At 43.4% G+C, this 17,533-nt stretch overlaps 1 protein-coding gene across 13 annotated transcripts in view; it reads right to left on the bottom strand.

Annotated features, from left to right (window-relative positions):
* Positions 1–17,533, bottom strand: part of ITPR1 (inositol 1,4,5-trisphosphate receptor type 1) — a 354,903-nt gene that overhangs the window by 324,350 nt on the left and 13,020 nt on the right. For all 13 annotated transcript variants that reach the window (XM_017512642.2, XM_037732852.1, XM_017512640.2 and 10 more), the window contains exons 3-4: positions 5,936–6,043; positions 1,707–1,777 (exon numbers count right to left, since the gene is read on the bottom strand). In XM_017512642.2, the coding sequence (XP_017368131.1) occupies positions 1,707–1,777; positions 5,936–6,027 (163 nt within the window). In that variant the 5' untranslated portion in view covers positions 6,028–6,043. The remainder of the gene's footprint in view (positions 1–1,706; positions 1,778–5,935; positions 6,044–17,533) is intronic.

Below are 17,533 nucleotides of genomic sequence, written 5' to 3' on the forward strand. Positions count from 1 at the left end.
TCTTCCCTGAGTAACAAAGTCCATTCAAGTTTTATTAGCCTAGATTTCATTAGCCACGGTTCTTAACCTTGGTGGCACAAGAGAAACACCTGAGAGGCTTTCAAGAATCCCAATGCCCAGTTAACTCAGAATCCCTGAGCTGGATTCAGATATCAGTGTTTCAGAGAGTTCTCCAGGTGATTTCCCTATGCAGCCAAAGTTGAGAACCATGGCTTCTACTCCACTCGTCACCAGCCCTGTGACCTCAGACAAGGCTTTTAAGATGTGATTGTATCAACCTCCTCCCAGGGAAGAGGGATGGCTCCCTGAGCTAACACAGGCAGAGTGCTTAGCACAGGGCCTGGCATAGTCAATTGTTCTTGTCCCTTTTAATATTCACACTGAGGAAGCAATTCTATGAGCGACTGAATTATGATCATTGGGTGAAATCTTTCATTTCTGCAGCACTCAAGGTGGTGTCATGTTTGGGAAGGAGACAGGAAAGAGGGATTGAGAAGGAAAAGACGGTGGAGGCAATAGCTGCCTTGGGTTCCTCTTGTAGCTTGTATCAACAACTCTTTCTTTCCCTTTTTTTTTAACGGCCTCCCCCACCCCCACCCATCCTCAGGTGAAAACATTCTCCTGATGGTCTCACGCCAACTGGCTGCAGCTCAACACCAAATGTCTTCCAAATGGCTTTTCTCCATGTGAACGTCTGTGTTCTATTTTATTCTAATGTATTTAGCTTTTATCCAAAAAAAGTCAGTTTCTAAACCACTAAACAATAAGAACTTAGAACTCAAATTATATAATATGCAAAAGGCAAGATATGAGCCCTTTGGGACTGAGGCCATCTGTCAAATACCTGAACTAGTGGTTTTCCACCCTGGCTATAAAGAATCAGCCCCAATTTCAGAGATTAGCTTAATTGATAAATAATTTAATTAATAAGTAGATGCTTAGGGCTCTACAGTGGAGCCTTAAGGCCTAAGCTCGCAAGCATCTATTTAATTTAAAAACTCCCTACAGCTGAGGACCACTAACTACACACAACAACGAAAAAGAAACACAAATGTTCATCATCTCAGACACTAAGTATACTTAAAAGACCTCCTACAGTAAACTAAGCCACCTTTGGCGAAAGGTGCCAAATTCAGGAGGCCTAAAGAAAAAGCTCATTTTTGTGGAAAAGCTGCCCAACCTGTGTCTTTTTTTGTTTTTGAGACAGGTCTCACTGTCACCTAGGCTGCAGTACAGTGGTGTGATCTCTGTTCAGTGCAGCCTGGAACTCCCAGGACTCCAGTGAGACGTTCAGTGAGGTGTCATTAGATACCTCTTAATGGAGGTATCTAAGAATATCAGAATCCCCAAAGGGACAGTGAGATCTCCTAAAATAATGAATGTTCCCTGTGACTGGATCCATAAATCCTATTTGAAGAAATATCTGCACAAATCTAAGACTTTAAACCGAATTAGCACTTGTCAACACATATTCAATAGACAAATTAAGGACCCAGTAAAAGCCATCCCAAACTTGATACTAAATTTATTTATGCATTTTTCAAGAAGTTGTAAAGCTTAGAACTTGAAATCATACTCTGAAAAAAATACGTTAAGTAAATAAGCTTATCTTGCTTATAAACACACACACACCACCACCACCCCAACACACTTCATGAATTTTCAAGCGAGTCAAGGTGACCACTCCAGGAAAGCCACCACCTTACCTCTGAATTTCTTAGGTGGATTATTAAGGTCCCCGGTTTCTGGCTGTACAACACAACGATCATCAACCAGGCTGTAAAGAAGACAGACAAATGCTCTATCAAGTCAAGTGTATGAAAATAAAACTCTTAGCACTATGCAAAAATCAGATATCCCAGGGCTTTTCCTGTGCAAAATTTAGACTGCCATATTCTCCTGCCAGCAACTCTTTACACTAGAGGCTTCCTATGCACACATCTAAACCTAATCCAAAAGCCGAGGGTTCTGTTCTGTGAAGGACACATTAAGCCGCTGTTTTCTGTGGCTCCTTCCCCATAACCAAGTCCATGGTAGATCTGAGTATAGCATGCAATGTGGCTGAAGTCAAGAGACAAAGCAAGGGGCTGTTGCATTCGACTAAAGGAGCACAGTAGCTCACTTTGTATCACGTGAATATGAGCCAGGCCCTTGCCCTTGGCAAGGCTAGTGCAGGAGCCTTAAGAGCAAACTGATAAGGAGAATATAGGGATGTAAGAGAAGGAAGAAAAAAAATACAGCCAGAAGCAAACTGTGCCTGAGGTCATCTGAGAAGATGCAGACACAGGAAGTTATAACGGAACTACTGGAAGAGTCGAAATAGACATGGGAGGCTAACAGGGAGCATTCCAGGTGGAGAGAACCATAAGCGCAAACTCATGGGATATGAAAGGACTCTGGAGCATCAAAAGCAACTAGTGGGGAAAGTGCAAAAAAAATTACAAATAAATTAGCTCACATTACATAAAGACTCAGTATTTAAAGTCCTGACTGCTAAGTCTAACTTGCACAATTCTTTTAGAAGAACCACTTAAAAATATATTTTTGAACAGATGAGGGAACTAAGACTCTGAGAAGTTATACAACTTGTCCAAGCTCCTAAAACTGGTACTGATAGAACTGGCTCATCTTCCAAGTGACCACAGAACCTGTACTTGTTCCCAGCTAACAAGCTACGGTTTTCCAGGGTTCCTCCATTCATCTGTGCTGCCTCCTCGTATCCCAAATGCAAGGTACCATTAAATATTCACCCTTTACCCTTGCTGGTCTATCCTCCAAAATTCCCTTTTGCCTCCTAAATTCCAGCCTGTCTTTCAGGACCCTGATCAAGTGCCCCAGCTTCTCCACAAAGCTCCCCAAGCCTTTCCTGCGCCAGATACTCTCTGCCCCTCCTTCTCCGTCCTCCCAACCTCACTGACTGAGACTCCAAAGCTGCACCAGGCTACCAGCTCCATGAAGGCCAGAAGATGCCCAAGGATAGCAGCTCAATATCTATTTGGTGGGTAAATCAAAATGTCCATGGCAGCCCACCAGCAGTTTGCCTCCCTCGGCTTCATGACACAAGACCTCACTGCATCAACAGGAGGGACAATGTGGCCAATGGCCTCAGTTCTCATGTAAAAATCAAAAGCAGAATACACATATATAAAATCCCCACCCTGAGCCCCTGTAGGTGTAAGTATAGTAGTGCCCCCAGAGCTAACATAATGCTTGACAGGGTGGGCTCAGAATCCAGGGTAGGGCTAGGTTAATAAATCATCGAGTTCTCAAATGGGGAGGAAGTGGTAAGAGAAGCCCAGTCGAGCTTAGAAGACAAATGAATTGTAGATAACACTCTGCCACCTACTAGCAGCATGACCATGACTATGGCATTTCACCCTTATCGGTCTGTTTTTTCATCTGTAACATGAAAGTGGGTCTCAGGGATTCTTAACTAGGGAGATGTTCAGACTTATTGTTTCCAAATATACTAACATCAGGACTCTATCAACCCAGCATACTAAAGCTGTGCTGTAGGACGAGGCCCAAGAATTGCCCCTGCATTTTTTTTTAAAGAGATAGGGTTCTTGCTATGTTGCCCAGGCTGGCCTTGAAAGCTGGTCTTAAACTCCTGGCCTCAAAGGATCCTCCCATCTCAGCCTCCCAAGTAGCTGGGATTACAGGTGTGAGCTACTCCACCCAGCTGAACCTTTATTTTTAACAAGCTGAAAAGGCAATTCAGAAGCATGCCACTACGGAGTAGTGTGCACACACACACTTGCCCTCCAAGGTCCTATGGGAATTCTAAAGTTCAGTCAACAGATGAAGCCATTTGGAGGTAACCATCATCTACGTAAATGGGATGGGGCTGGAGTGCTACACAGTGAGTCCTGTTACAACTGACAGTCACTCATTACGGTCCAGAACAGGTGGACTATAAGGCTAGAAATATTAAAAAGAGGACATAAATGCTAAAAATATTAAAAAGAGGAAGGGATGTCAAATTTTCTTTCCAACTGCATTTTTATACTGCTATCCTCAAATATGTGCAAGCAACTGAGAAAATTAAGTATTCATCTCAAGGAAGTATTAGCAGCCCAAAGTTCAAAAGGAAGCCCTCCTTACTTTAAAAGGGCAGGAGGGATTCATCATTAATTTGCTTACAATGTTTGAGGAAAACACTTAAAGAGCACTTCATATGATTTTCAAGAAGAGATGCCTTGGAAGAGAAAAAACGTAAAAGGTACAAAGATCGCAGAGGCTCAAGAGGCACCTGGGTGACTGCGAAGTCAAGACACCCAGGGGAAAGATGGGCATTGACTGGGCTGAGGTTTAACCTGGCTTCCAGATAGGGGCTGGGCACAGTCAAGGAGGAGGGAGAGCTGTGGGCAGACAAAGAAGCCGGGAACAGAGAAGCTGGCCTGCAGAAAGCAAGTGTTGGCAGCCTTGGCCTTGTAGTCTGACATTTTCTGAGCTGTGCAATCTTGGGCAAGTGGCTTTGCCTCTCTGAAGCTCAGAGGTTTTGCCTCCACAAACAGTGATGGCGATAGTGTTCACGATAGACAGTTGTCTGAGGATTAAGGAAGACGTAGGCACAGTATTTAGCACAATACCTAGCACACAGCGAATACCCACCAGGCTCATTTAGTGCTTTGCATTTATTACCGCTGTTGTCATTGCTGAAAATAAGAAGAGGATGAGAGAGTCAACCATGGACGATGAAAAGAGGAAGGAGCCAACCACGAAGAAAGAGGAGACAGTCAGAGGCAGGGCAGCAGGAGGCCTGTTTGCCAAAAGCCACAGAAGATAAACTGTTAAGGGTGGGTGCATAATGGAGACAGGTCAAATGCAGAAAGTCACTGGATCTGGTGATCAGGCAGTCATGGATGACTTCTTTTCACTGGATGACATTTGAAAAAAAATGTCTCTATAGTGGGAGCACATGTCTAATTGAGCTGTAATTCTGTATCTGTAAAAATTTGCTCCCTGAGGGTGGAGTAACCTGCATGAGAGCCTAGGACTACTTATCGTGCACAAATACCAGAAAACAAGCATGCTTTAAATAATAGCTATAATTAAAAGAAAGGTCTGGCTGCTGTAAAAATGAGGTTCTTGGAGAAGCTGCTGGTCTTCCTTCCCCCAATTTATTTGAGACCAGCTCTTGCCAAATTCAACAATGCCACCCTGGTCCTCACTACTCTTTTCTACACAAAGACAATATAGACCATTCGTAACTATTTTGGAGTTAACCATCTTGATTCTCCATTCTGCTTCTGTCTGCCTTTGGGACTATTTCATGTCTCATTTCCTCTTCTAGACAATAGGCGTAGGAGGAGAAGGGAGAAGATAATCAAATGAGTACATTATGAAATATATTTATAACCTGAAAAGTTGTATAAAGATTGGGGGAAAAAGCACAAAAAAGCAAAAATCGGATTTATAGAACTTTATGTAATTTGTAATCTTCAAATGCATATAGCAATGTGAAGTAGGAAAGGTCTGCTTCAAAGAAAAGAGATAGGCAGCCCAGGAGGTTTGGTCTTTGCTTATTTTATAAACGAGTCAGTATTTGAAAAGAAGAGCCTTTACAAAACTAAAAAGCACTTCTTCAGGCTCTGTAAATATTCATCTTTACACTTCATCCCATCTAACTTTATTCCACAGTGGAATAAAGGCACTCTCCCTTTTATATAGGAAGGAAGAGCAAATTTTAATAAACTCAGAATTAATAGTGTCCTACATAATGAGGTTTTGCTCTTTCAGAAATATGCAGAAAATTGTGTTTTTCTATGAGAGGTTAAACTTGGCTAACATGGGAGTTGGTGTTTGTGATTTCAACCGCACTTAGAAAGCCAAGTAAAATGGTAACATTCTTATGTTAGAAAAATCACAGTTTTAAGCTGATGTTATGATGTCTTAAACAAATACTGCCACACAAGAAACTGCATGCTCTTACCCCAAGGTGCTAATAAATCCATTGGTCGATCCCTCCGCGTACAGAGAACAAATGTCTCCAATATGTAGGAAGCTAGACATTTTGTCAGACATGCCTTTCTCGAAAATCCTAGACAAAGTAAAATATGCAACATTGTTAGAAGAAAAGAAATGCTCGGAGAGGGAAAAAAGTCACTAAGAGTTGGCTTAGCTCAATTTTCCAACGCGCCTTACTTAAAAGTCAAATTTAAATAAGAGTTTGACAGGCAGGCAGTTCCATGAGCCAAGTGAGGACATATGCAACAACATTTTTTTCCCCATATATTATTTAATTTCAGGATATTCCAACCACAGGAACATTTGTTTCTAACAAAACCATGCCTGAGTCAAATTCTACAAGTTGAGGACCCTCGATGATAAAAACTGCAGTGAATAGAAAGCCTGCAGGGAACTCAGCCAAGAACGTTGCAGTGATTAGGGAGTTAGTTGGAAAGTCTGACTTATGAAACATTAACATATTCAATTTGCCTCAGGGAATGTTAAGTCAGAAGGAAACACCTGGTATAAAACTTGGGTCTGGCCAGGCCGCAGTGCCTGGGCTAAGGTACCAAAGCAACAACATGGCATTAATAAAAGGAAGCCTGGTAATAAATACCACAAATTTCCAGCAGCCGTTTAGGCCTTTTAAGAATTCCAAAACTGTATGCACTTCACCCAAATGCTACTTAGATGTCTTTTTCCTTCTCGTCCTTCATCAAGAAACACCTCCAGAGGACCAAAGTCCTTTAGACAGCCACCTGGCCCGGATCCTTCAGTCTTTGGGTAAGAATAATAAGGTTCCCTGGCCAGGAACACACAGCTAGTTAGAGACAGCCTTCGAAAAAGCTCTTAAGTTTCAGGAAATCTCTACGTAGCCCAAAAATCGTTACACACACACACACATAAATATCAACAAAAATAGTGAAGTGACTTCTAGAAGCAGCTTTCATCAGGGCCGTAAATATTGAGGAGTGGGAGCCAATTGTAAAAAGCTACACTGACATTTAAAAAACAAACTCCGTTTTGTGGGAAGGCTGTGTGCTGGTGTGGACTGCGGCTAATCGCCCAGTGTTTCCGCAGGCACTTGGTGTGGAGATCCCAGGGTAACCCAGGTTTTCCCAAGATCCCTCCTCCAAATCCAGACCCTTTTACAGCACTTTCCCTGTCCATTTACTCAAGTTCCCCTTCCAGAAGCCATTTACCCCACACAGCCACGAAAGCTGTGACGGTATGGAACAGTATTATGTCTCCTTCCATTGCTTTCTGGGTGCCAAGTTTTCTTTCAGGAAGAATTATGCAGCAATGATCAGCATGAAACTTTGGGAAGCAACCTCCTACCTTAGCAGGAATATCAGCTACTGAAAGCAAACTTATGTTAAATAACCTCAGTTCACTGCTTGGAAGAAGCTGCAGGGAAAAGCTAATTTGTCATCCCCTTTCCTCCCCTCCAACAACCCAGATGCTGCAGATAAAGAGCATTTCATTAAACATGAACTTATTTACAGAGGGAGACAGCAACTGAGAACACAGAATAAACTCTCAAACAAAAGGGCCAGCATCTCTAGACCTTGAGGGAAGACACATAAATAACATGCAGAAGGACAGTTTGCCAAGTACCACTCTCTGGAATCATGTCAGTCATTGTTTAATTCTTTGTAACTACATTATTTTATACCTAAAGCCAAACCAGTGTTTTAAACAACATCCAGAAAGACAGCACAAATGGAAAACAAAAAGGGGAATTAATATTTCCCTTCTGTGCTTATGTTGTAAAGCTTTATCTTAAAGGGTCAGGAAGTCAGCATACTTCTGGGATCAATTATTAGAAGACAATGTGTTTGAATTTTGAGCCAGACCAAATTTGTGTCCATACACCCTGGCCTCCCAAAAGGACACCAGGGAATTTCCAAATGCAGGAGAGCAGGTATGTGCTCCAGCAAGAGGACTAGGGCCTTGTCCAGCGTGACTAAGGGTCTCCTTTCAGGATAGCCCTAGACAAGCATTCAGCCCCAGTGGAGACCAGGCCAGGAAACAGCAGTGCCTGCTGTTTTGTGAACTATCACCGCCACCTGGATACCTTACTGAAAGATTCCAGGCCCTTCATGGGAAGAAGCAGACTTCAGTGTCCTCAGTGACAAAGCATGACATACCCCATGTTGCTTACAGGTGATCACTGCAATAGATGGACACTCCATTCCTACTGCATGGTTCTGCATTCTTTTCTTTTCTTTTTTTTTTTTTTTTTTGAGATGGAGTCTTGCACTGTCGCCCAGGCTGTAGTGCAGTGGAGTTAGGCTTACTGCACTCTCCAACTCCTGGGTTCAAGCAATTCTCCTGCCCAGCCTCCTGAGTAGCTGGGACTACAGGCATGCGCCACCAAGCCCAGCTAATTTTTTTGTATTTTTAGTAGAGACGGGGTTTCACCATGTTGGCCAGGATGGTCTCGATCTCCTGACCTCGTGATCCACCCACCTCGGCCTCCCAAAGTGCTCGGATTACAGGCATGAAACACCGCGCCCGGCCCATTTTCTTTTCTGATAATAATAGCTGGCAACTATCAAGGATTTCTCATGCCCGCCATTGTGCTAAGGGCTTTACAAATGTTCTCAGTAAATCCTCATGACCACAGCAGGAGGTAGGTAGTACCATTATTTCCATTTTATTGTTGGAAACACTGAGGTAGAGAGGTAAGATGCCCACGTCACATGTAATTAGCAAGCAGGGGGATCAGGGTTGTTATAACCCAGGTTTTAGATGGAATCTCACTCTGTTGTCCAGGCGGGAGTGCAGTGGCGCAATCTCAGCTCACTGCAACCTCCACCTCCCAGGTTCAAGCAATTCTCCTACCTCACCCTTCAGAGTCGTTGGGATTACAGGCACCCACCATCAGGCCTGCCTAACTTTTGGATTTTTTGTAGAGATGGGAGTTTTGCAATGTTGGCCAGACTGGTCTTGAACTCCTGGCCTCAAGGGATCTGCCCGCCTCGGCCTCCCAAAGTGCCGTGAGCCACCACGCCTGACCCAGGTCTATCTGACTCTGCAGAGGAGGTGTTTATCAACAGTGATCCTGGGAATACAGGTTAAAATAGTCAATGTTCTTATGCTCTGGATGATTACGGAGAACTGAGTTTCTTCTTATGGACAATTCTGTTTCCTAATTTTTCTACCATGGCTCTGTAAATACTTTTGTAAGTCAGAAAAAAAAATTAAGCATCTTCTAATCAAGATACTTATTAAGTGGCTGAGATAACTGAACAAGTAACCTTGAGCCACATTTTACATCTCCCCCTGAAATCACAGGCCAGTCCACCCACCACTGCTAATGATCCTCTGGGCAATCTGCCAGGGGCTCCCCATTAAAAACAACCAAAAAAGGTGGGGAGGACAGATCCTTCCCAGGGGTCTCAGGCAACAATTCCACTCACAAAGGACTGGGCAGAAAGCTTGCTGGTCTGGCTAGAAATCTCTGGAGATCTCCTCTGGCCTCCCCTTAGTGAAGTGGAGGAAGGAGATTGGGAGAAGAGGACAGGTTTTAGTGCAATTATCAGTGATGTCCTGGAAGGAAAAACAAAGGCCGGGAAAGTCAACAGAACAGGCCTCACTGGCCGGGAGGGGTGGAGGTGGAAAGTCCGCCCCAGAAGCGATGGGCCTGGGAGCAATCTTCTGGAAGACTTCCTGTTGTTCAGAAGTTGGGTGGGAGAGCCCGCCTCTTTATCTGATCATGGACCATTTGTGCCTGTAAACTTGTAGCAGCTGCACTCAGGGCTGCTATGTCACTCACACCATGACAAGGACCACCTTAGAGAAAACAGAGCTGGCGCCAACCTGCCACTGAGCTGCAGAACTTCAAACGCTTATGGACACCCAGGTCTCTGCTGACAAGCCATGCCTGACATACATGAGGGCAGGCTTAGGTACTCGGCTCCCACATTCCACCCTGGCTCTCTGTCCCTAAGCTCTTATTGGGAGCCCACTGCTACCTCTGTGCTTTCATTTCCTTGTCTGTTAAATGGGGGTAATACTCACTTCGAGAGGCTGTGGTGAGGAACAGATGAAATCATTCTTGAAAAGCACCTGGTACAGTGGCTGACATACTTGAATTGCTCTATGCTATTTTTTTTTCCTTGAGAGATAAAGTGGAATTCTGAAAGATTTCAAGACTTTAAACTCAGAAAAGGATCCCCTGTTTAAAAAGTCAGATGTGTATCATAACAAATGAACTCCTATATGATCCATGATGATAGATTTTACTTTAAGGAAGATAATTTATCCTTCCTAATTCCCCTGTTGAAAAAAAGGTGAACAATACTAAATTACACTCAACTCCCAGCCACAGAGCATTATGGCCTTTCAGAAAACACAGAATCATAGAATAAAAGTTGGAAGGAACCCTGTAAAGCATGTAATTCCACTTACTGCCCAATAATGGAATCTCCCCACCACGCCGCCTATGGATGGTCTCACTGGGCAATAGAGCCTACTCTATGTTCAAACAGCCTTGTTCAAACAATTACTGCTAAACCAGGCACAGTGGCTCATGCCTGTAATCACACTTTAAAAGGCCAAGGTGGGAGGATGGCTTGAAGGAAGGAGTTTGAGACCAGCCAGACCCCATCACTACAAAAAATAAAAGTAAAAATACATTAGCAGGGCATGGTGGCACACCCTGGGCATGGCGGCACAACCCCACCTACTTGGGAGGATCACTTGAGCCCAGGAGCTCCAGGCTGCCGTGACTGTACCACTGCACTCCAGCCTGGCAAACAGAGCAAGACTCTGCCTGTGGAAAAATAAAACAATTACTCCTAGCCCCTCAAAGGACAGCTGCCTCCCAAAACTTTTGCTACTCATCTGTTCTCTGATGCATCTAAGACCTCTGCAAATGTGAATACTATCTAGATTCTTTCTCAACATTTCATTTCTTTTCACAAAGTATCAACATCCTCCCCCCAATTCCTGATGCAGCATGATCCCAAGAGCACCACTCAGCCCATGGCAGGCAAAGAATCTCCAGAGGATCCAGAGTCAAAGTGCCCAGGTTCAAACCCCAGCTCTGCCACTTACTCACTGCAGAACTTCAGCGAAGTTCCAGAACCTCCCTAAGCCTTGCTTTTCCCAGCTGTAAAATGGGGAGAGTAAGAGCACCTACCTCAGCAAGCTGACATGAGGTCCAGAAAGACAGTGTTTACAAAACACTCAGCAAAGCATCTGGCATGAAGTAGGCGTGCCATCAATATATGCTATTACTATTAGACCACTACCGCCACCCACTACCATTCTGATCGATGGAAGCACCTATTAAAACAGGATTCTTCCAGGGTGGCTTTGGCCAGAGCAAAGAAAGGTAGATCGCTGCCTCTGGGAGATACTCTTGCAGAGCGAGGCTGTGGCAACTCTGTTGAGCCTCACGCCACCCTCTGGCTGAGCTTTCCTTTGCTCTCTATTGAAACTGCTCCCGAGCCATGAGTAAAAAAAGGGGCAGAGAGGAGTTGATTCTATTCCCAAGAAACGGTGCAAATTAAAAAAAAAAAAAATGCAGAGAGATCTCCTTGGCGAACAGAAGCCAGAGCTGCTTTTCAGAATTTGTGCTGCTCTCTACCTTCTCTATACCTTTCCTGTTCTTCTCATCTATTCTGCTGGCTCCAGTCACTGTTACATGACGAGGATTCCCAAATCTCTCTCATGACCCACAGCTACTAGAGTTCTGCTCCTGGAGGCTCACGGCATCTCAATGTATCAAAAAGAATTCACCTGCCTGCCCAACCTGTTTCTCCTTCAAACCCTTTTCTCAGCGACCACCAGCAAAGCCTGGTGGCTCCTCCAGTCCTCCGTCTCTCATGTTCCCTGCCACAGGGCCTTTCCCTATGCTGTTCTCTCAAGCCTACAACACTCTCATCCCTACCCCAACCCCTGCTCTAGTTAAGGCCAAGTCACCCTTCAGCTCTAAATTCAACTACCATTTCCACCAGAAAATCTTCCCCACCCCTCAAATGAAGTTAAAGCCCACTCTTATATACTCTGCACCAGGGATCTCTCCTTTCAGCCTTCATCTCAGTTACAAGTTCACATTTATTTGTGCAACTCCTGTCTGACACCCTACAAGGCACATGCTGTATTCTTGAGAGCTGTGTGTGATGTTTTATATACAACTATATTCCCAACACCAATGGCCAGCACATAGTAGGTACTCAGTAATATCTGTCAAATGAATAAATGAAGAAGTCTAATCCAGCACCAATTTTTGCTGATTTAAAGCTTTATTGTATCTCTTGAATCTTCTAGCTCCCCCTCCTCCTGCTAACTTGAGTCTCAGCCAGCATCATTTCTCAACTGGACTCCCTAAGGCCTTCCTGCTCATTCCTCTGAATCTCTTTCCTCCTCAGTCTATTCTGCATACAACATCCAGCATAATCTTTTAGAAACATAAATCAGACCGTATCATTCCCCTGCTTAAAACCTTCCAACATCACTTTGGAGCACTCCATGATCTAGTGCTGCCTACACTTCCCCTTGCTCTCCATACTCCAGCCATAATGAATTTTTTCCAGCCCCCACCCCCGCCGACCCACGCTCTGTTCCCTGGACCTTTACATGCTGTCTCCGCAGCCTGAGACATCTCCCTCCCTCCCCTAACTCCCAATCACCTTCACAGCCCCAGTTTGATGTTTCCACCTCTGGGAAGCCCTCTCTGACCTCCCAAATCCGGGTTATATGTCTCCAACATACTCTTCTGTATAGCAACCTGGGTCCACCACCACTGTCCTAGCATTGCTTATTCACCTGTTTGTCTTCTCCATTAGACTGCAAACCCATGAGGGCAAGAACCTCAGTTGTCTTCTTCCCTGTTGCATCCTAGTACCTAGCAGTACCTGGGATACAGCAAGCAGTCAAATTTGGGTTCAGTGTCACTTTAGTGCCATTGTATCTGCTTCCTCAAAGAGTTTGTACTAGTTTTGTTTGTTTTTTAGAGTCAGGTCTTACTCTGCCACTGAGACTGGAATGCAGTGGTGCAATCACAGCTCACTGCAGCCTCGACCTCCCAGGTTCAAGGGATCCTCCCAACTCAGCCTCCTGAGTAGCTGGGACTACCAGTGCATACCACCATGCCTGGCTAAGTTTTTTCATTCTTATTTTTGTAGAGATAAGGTGTCACTATAGTGCCCAGGCTGGTCTTGAAGTCTGGCCTCAAGCAGTCCTCCTGCTTCAGCCTCTCAAAGTGCTAGAATTATAGGCATAAGCCACCGCGCCTGGTTTGTTTTTTAGGTGATTGTTTTCCAAAACAAATTACAGCCAAATTTACAGTGTTGGATCAAGGAGAACAGCGTCTACTTGGTCCTTTTCAACAGATTTCTTTTTGCTTTCCTTTTTTTTTGTGATGGAGTTTCGCTCTGTTGCCCAGGCTGGCGTGCAATGGCATAATCTTGGCTCACCACCACAATCTCTGCCTCCTGGGTTCAGGCCATTCTCCTGCCTCCGCCTCCCAAGTACCTGGGATTACAGGTGCCTGCGACCATGCCCAGATAATTTTTGTATTTTTCATAGAGACAGAGTTTCACCATGTTGGCCAGGCTGGTCTTGAACTTCTGACCTCAGATGATCCACCCACCTCAGCCTCCCAAAGTGCTGAGATTACAGGCATGAGCCATAGTGCCCAGCCTTTTCAATAGATTTCTATGAGAAATTTGGAAGCAAATTTCTCAGAAACAAAATATCTAACTTTTATCCCTGGAAAGGTACTCTAACTTGTATCCCCACTAACCATCCCCTTTACATGTCCAAAACGGCTTTGAGTACTGACAAAAGCGTACACTTCGAAACAGACTCAAAACACATGAGTCTGAATTCCAGCCTCATAAATTACTAGCTGTGTGTCCTTAAGCAAATTCCGTAACTTCTCTGAACCTCAGCTCTCTTATCTGTAAAAAAGCAGGCAAGGGCTTCATATTTCTCAGGGTCATTGTGAGAAGTAAACCAAATAATCCACATCAAGTGGTCGACACAATACTTGGCCCTTCACTCTCATTTTCCGCATGTCTGAATCAGTCTGAAATGAAAAATTCATTTTTGTTCCTTCAAAGTCTTCACTCACCTCAGTCCTTGTGATTCCTCTACTTGATGAATGTTGCTTACCTGGTCACTACTGTAGGAAACAATCTGGAGAAACAAGGGTCCCAGGAATGTTTAAATCCTCTGTAAGCCTACGAGGTAGCTGATATTTGGACAGCATATCCTGAGTACTGTTATTTTGTCAGTACCCAAACTCACAATACCCATGCTGGCCAGACCTCAACTCAACTCCCCCGCCTTCTAACATCAATCTAGGTCACCTGCTGGCAGTGGGGGTGGTGGAAACCTCTTCAAAGGGATAGTAATTCAGTATTTAGAACCTCTTCTGCTTTGGTGGAAAACAGGCCAAAGCACAACCTCACTAAAAAAGAAACATGCTCATTTAATTTTGAGCAGCAGCTCAAGATAGGTTTTGGATTTTCTTTTTCTATTTTTCTTTTGCTAAAAGCTTTGAGTGTGATGGAAAACTCACTCATTTGACTGTGGCAGAAAACTCACTTATTGGAATTTTTCCATCTATTATTTCTCCTGCACACACTTAACTAATTGCATTACATTCATTTAAAAAAAAAAAAATCTCGATTTTCGCCCACACAGAATTCTGAATTTAAAAGTTAAGAACTCCTGAAACTGAGACTGAAGTAGAACATTTCATTAACCAGGAAGTTACCTAAGGGAACACTTCATCCTCAAGGGTGGACGGGCTTGGGAGGAAATGAGAAATTGACTTTATACTAGTTAGGGGACCCCAAAACCACAGACATGCTCATTTTTACTAAGACACAAAGGCAAGCCTCCTATGTTTAATTAAGATGAAACTGGGGCTGAACTGTCTGACTTTGAGTAATCCAGTCACAAGGGAGTCCCACTGACAGTCTGACCTTAAATGAGAACCTTGTAAGCATGAGAAGTCAGGAATTTCAGATCCCCTGCCATGCCTGCAACCCCTCGCCTCGTCCCCACAGTGCACCATTAATTTCCTCATGACCAAGCTCCTCTGTATTTTACCACCCAATTACCTTACCAGTGAAAATCTTATATATCATTGACCCAAGACACATGCAAAATACTCCCCAGAGGCCTGAATTTGTAATCATTTTACCTCCTTAAACAGCTAAGCTCGCTAGCACATAATACAGCTTATCTATTACTAAAAGCTTCTACCCTGGTTCCTTAAACACCAGTTATGACAGAATCTAAGAGCATTAAGTGTCAATCTAATTTCTATTGTAGGACACAACTTCATCTGAGGCCAAAAGCTACAAAAAGAACCAAGTAAGTGTTGGAGACTAACAGTTATAAAGGAAGTTACACTTGCAGCTGCTATTCTCAGACACAGAGAGGAACCTATGCTTTATAATATTTTAATGACCCATCCCCACTGCAGAATTTCTGGACTGCTTGGTATAATCTTGCTCATCAGAAAAAGATGAACATAAGACAAGTACCACTAGCTTCCAAATTCTCGGTGTTCCTTTGTATTTCCGAAGGAGCTTTAACTAGGAACCAATTTTGTTTTACAGAAACTGAAAGGCATCCCCGTGCATTTATTTCTGAACAGAAAGATCTGATACAACACCCAGACTTAGAGATGGTCAATTGCACCCTGTCACTTAAGCCTTCAGTTTCTCCCTCTCTCTAATGTTCCATTTCAAATTAACTCTACGAGCCAGTGGCCGTCAATGGTGGCCCAAGGGTCAGGGAAACTTCAAGGTCAAAACTATTTTCACAATAACATCGAGGCATTTTTTCATTTTCAGTTTCTCACACATGTACAGTGAAGTTTTCCAGAGGCTGCAAGGCACATGACGTAACAATAGGCTGAAGACGGAAGCAGATACACGATCTGTGAATCCGGCTATGTTCTATGAAGACAGACCTCAAAGCGATTTGCCAAAAAAAAGCTACTACTCTCACAAAATTTTTGTTTGGGAAAATATTCTTCTTGTTCATTAAAAATATGTCAATAGGTCAATGTGCAATGGGGTTTTGAAAGTATTTTTTCAATATTCATTTTCTCAGTGCTAATTTCTATCATGGTAAATACAGACAGATACAACTCACATCAACGTAAGTTCTTTAGGGTCCTGAATTGTTTTTAGGCATGTAGAGAGCTCCTGAGAGCCAAAAATTTGAAAACCACTGCCATAAACTTTTTTTTAAGAGTTGCCTTGGCAATGACTGCATGCTTAGGACTCTCACTGTAGCAGTTTGAAAACTTTATATAACAGGACGAAAATGCAAAATATGCAACTGTACAGCCAGGGCTGTAGAGAGTGAAACTGTTTGATTTGCAACTTAAATTTTCCTTCTTATCGAACATATTTATTGATACCTATTATATGCCACCACTACTCTAGGTACTGGGGATATAGATCAAAGCAAGACAGGCCAGGTCCCTGCTCCCATGGTACCTATATTCTAGTGAGGACAGACAGACAGAAAACAGATCACCAAGACAAATCAGATAGTGACCAGCAAATGTGAAAAATTAAAACCGGGTGATATGATTAAGTGACAACTCAATTTTGGCTGGTCAGAAAAAACAAGATGAGACATTTGAGTGAAGACCTGAAAGTCAAGATAGAGGCAGTCAGGCAAAAAAAAAAAAAAAAAAAAAAAAAAAAAAAAAAAAAAAAAAAAAAAAAAAAAAAAAAAAAAATTCAGGTGGAAGAGCATTTTAGGTAGAGCAAACAGCTAGTACAAAGGAAGTAAAGCAGAAAAGAGCTTGGCAAATTCCAGAAACAGAAAGCCAGTCCAACGTCTACAGCACTAATGGAGAAAGGAAGAAAGTACAGACTGAAGTCAGGGTAGAGAAGGCAGAGCCAGTAGGACTTCACAGGCCAGGCTAAAAAGTCTGTCTCCTATTCTAAACGCAATGCTAAGTTTCTAACCTCGATCAAGTTACTTCCCTTATCTGGCCCTCAATTTCCTCCTCTGCAGAATGGGGATAATGAGGACTTAACTCAGACTTATGATGACAATTAATTGTGAAAAAGAAAATATGCTTAGCACATAGAAAGGGGCACATGGGAAACATTCCTATTAGCTGTTATAATTGTACCTTCTAATCTGTTCTATTTTGTATTCTCATAAACTACTCTTTCTAAACTTCTTAGGCTTATCATCAGCAGAGGATCAGCTCTGCCAACCACTTGTCAAAGTCCAAACAACAAGCGAATATACAAAAGGGACACATGAGTTGCACTGACCTGAACATATCAATGCCAACTCCAACAGAATGTTTTCCCCACTATCCCTGAAAACCAGAACCACCAAAGCAAAGCCAGGTGAAGCATGAATGCCAGCATCTTACTCACACACCATCCTTTGCATCTATCCTCCAGTCGCCAAGCTGTGCCACCTGGCCCCAAAGCACGTGCATTTGGACAGTCATTCTTCTGCTAAAAAATGTAGCCGACAACAAATCCATCAGCCTTCCCTGTCCTTTCCTGGCATAACCATGCTACCTCCACCTCCTAAAAAACAAAAGGCCCTTGCCAAAGTCCTTTGG

This window comes from Cebus imitator, unplaced genomic scaffold (genome assembly GCF_001604975.1).
Source record: "Cebus imitator isolate Cc_AM_T3 unplaced genomic scaffold, Cebus_imitator-1.0 Scaffold474, whole genome shotgun sequence".
In the NCBI taxonomy this organism is placed as follows: Eukaryota; Metazoa; Chordata; class Mammalia; order Primates; family Cebidae; genus Cebus; species Cebus imitator.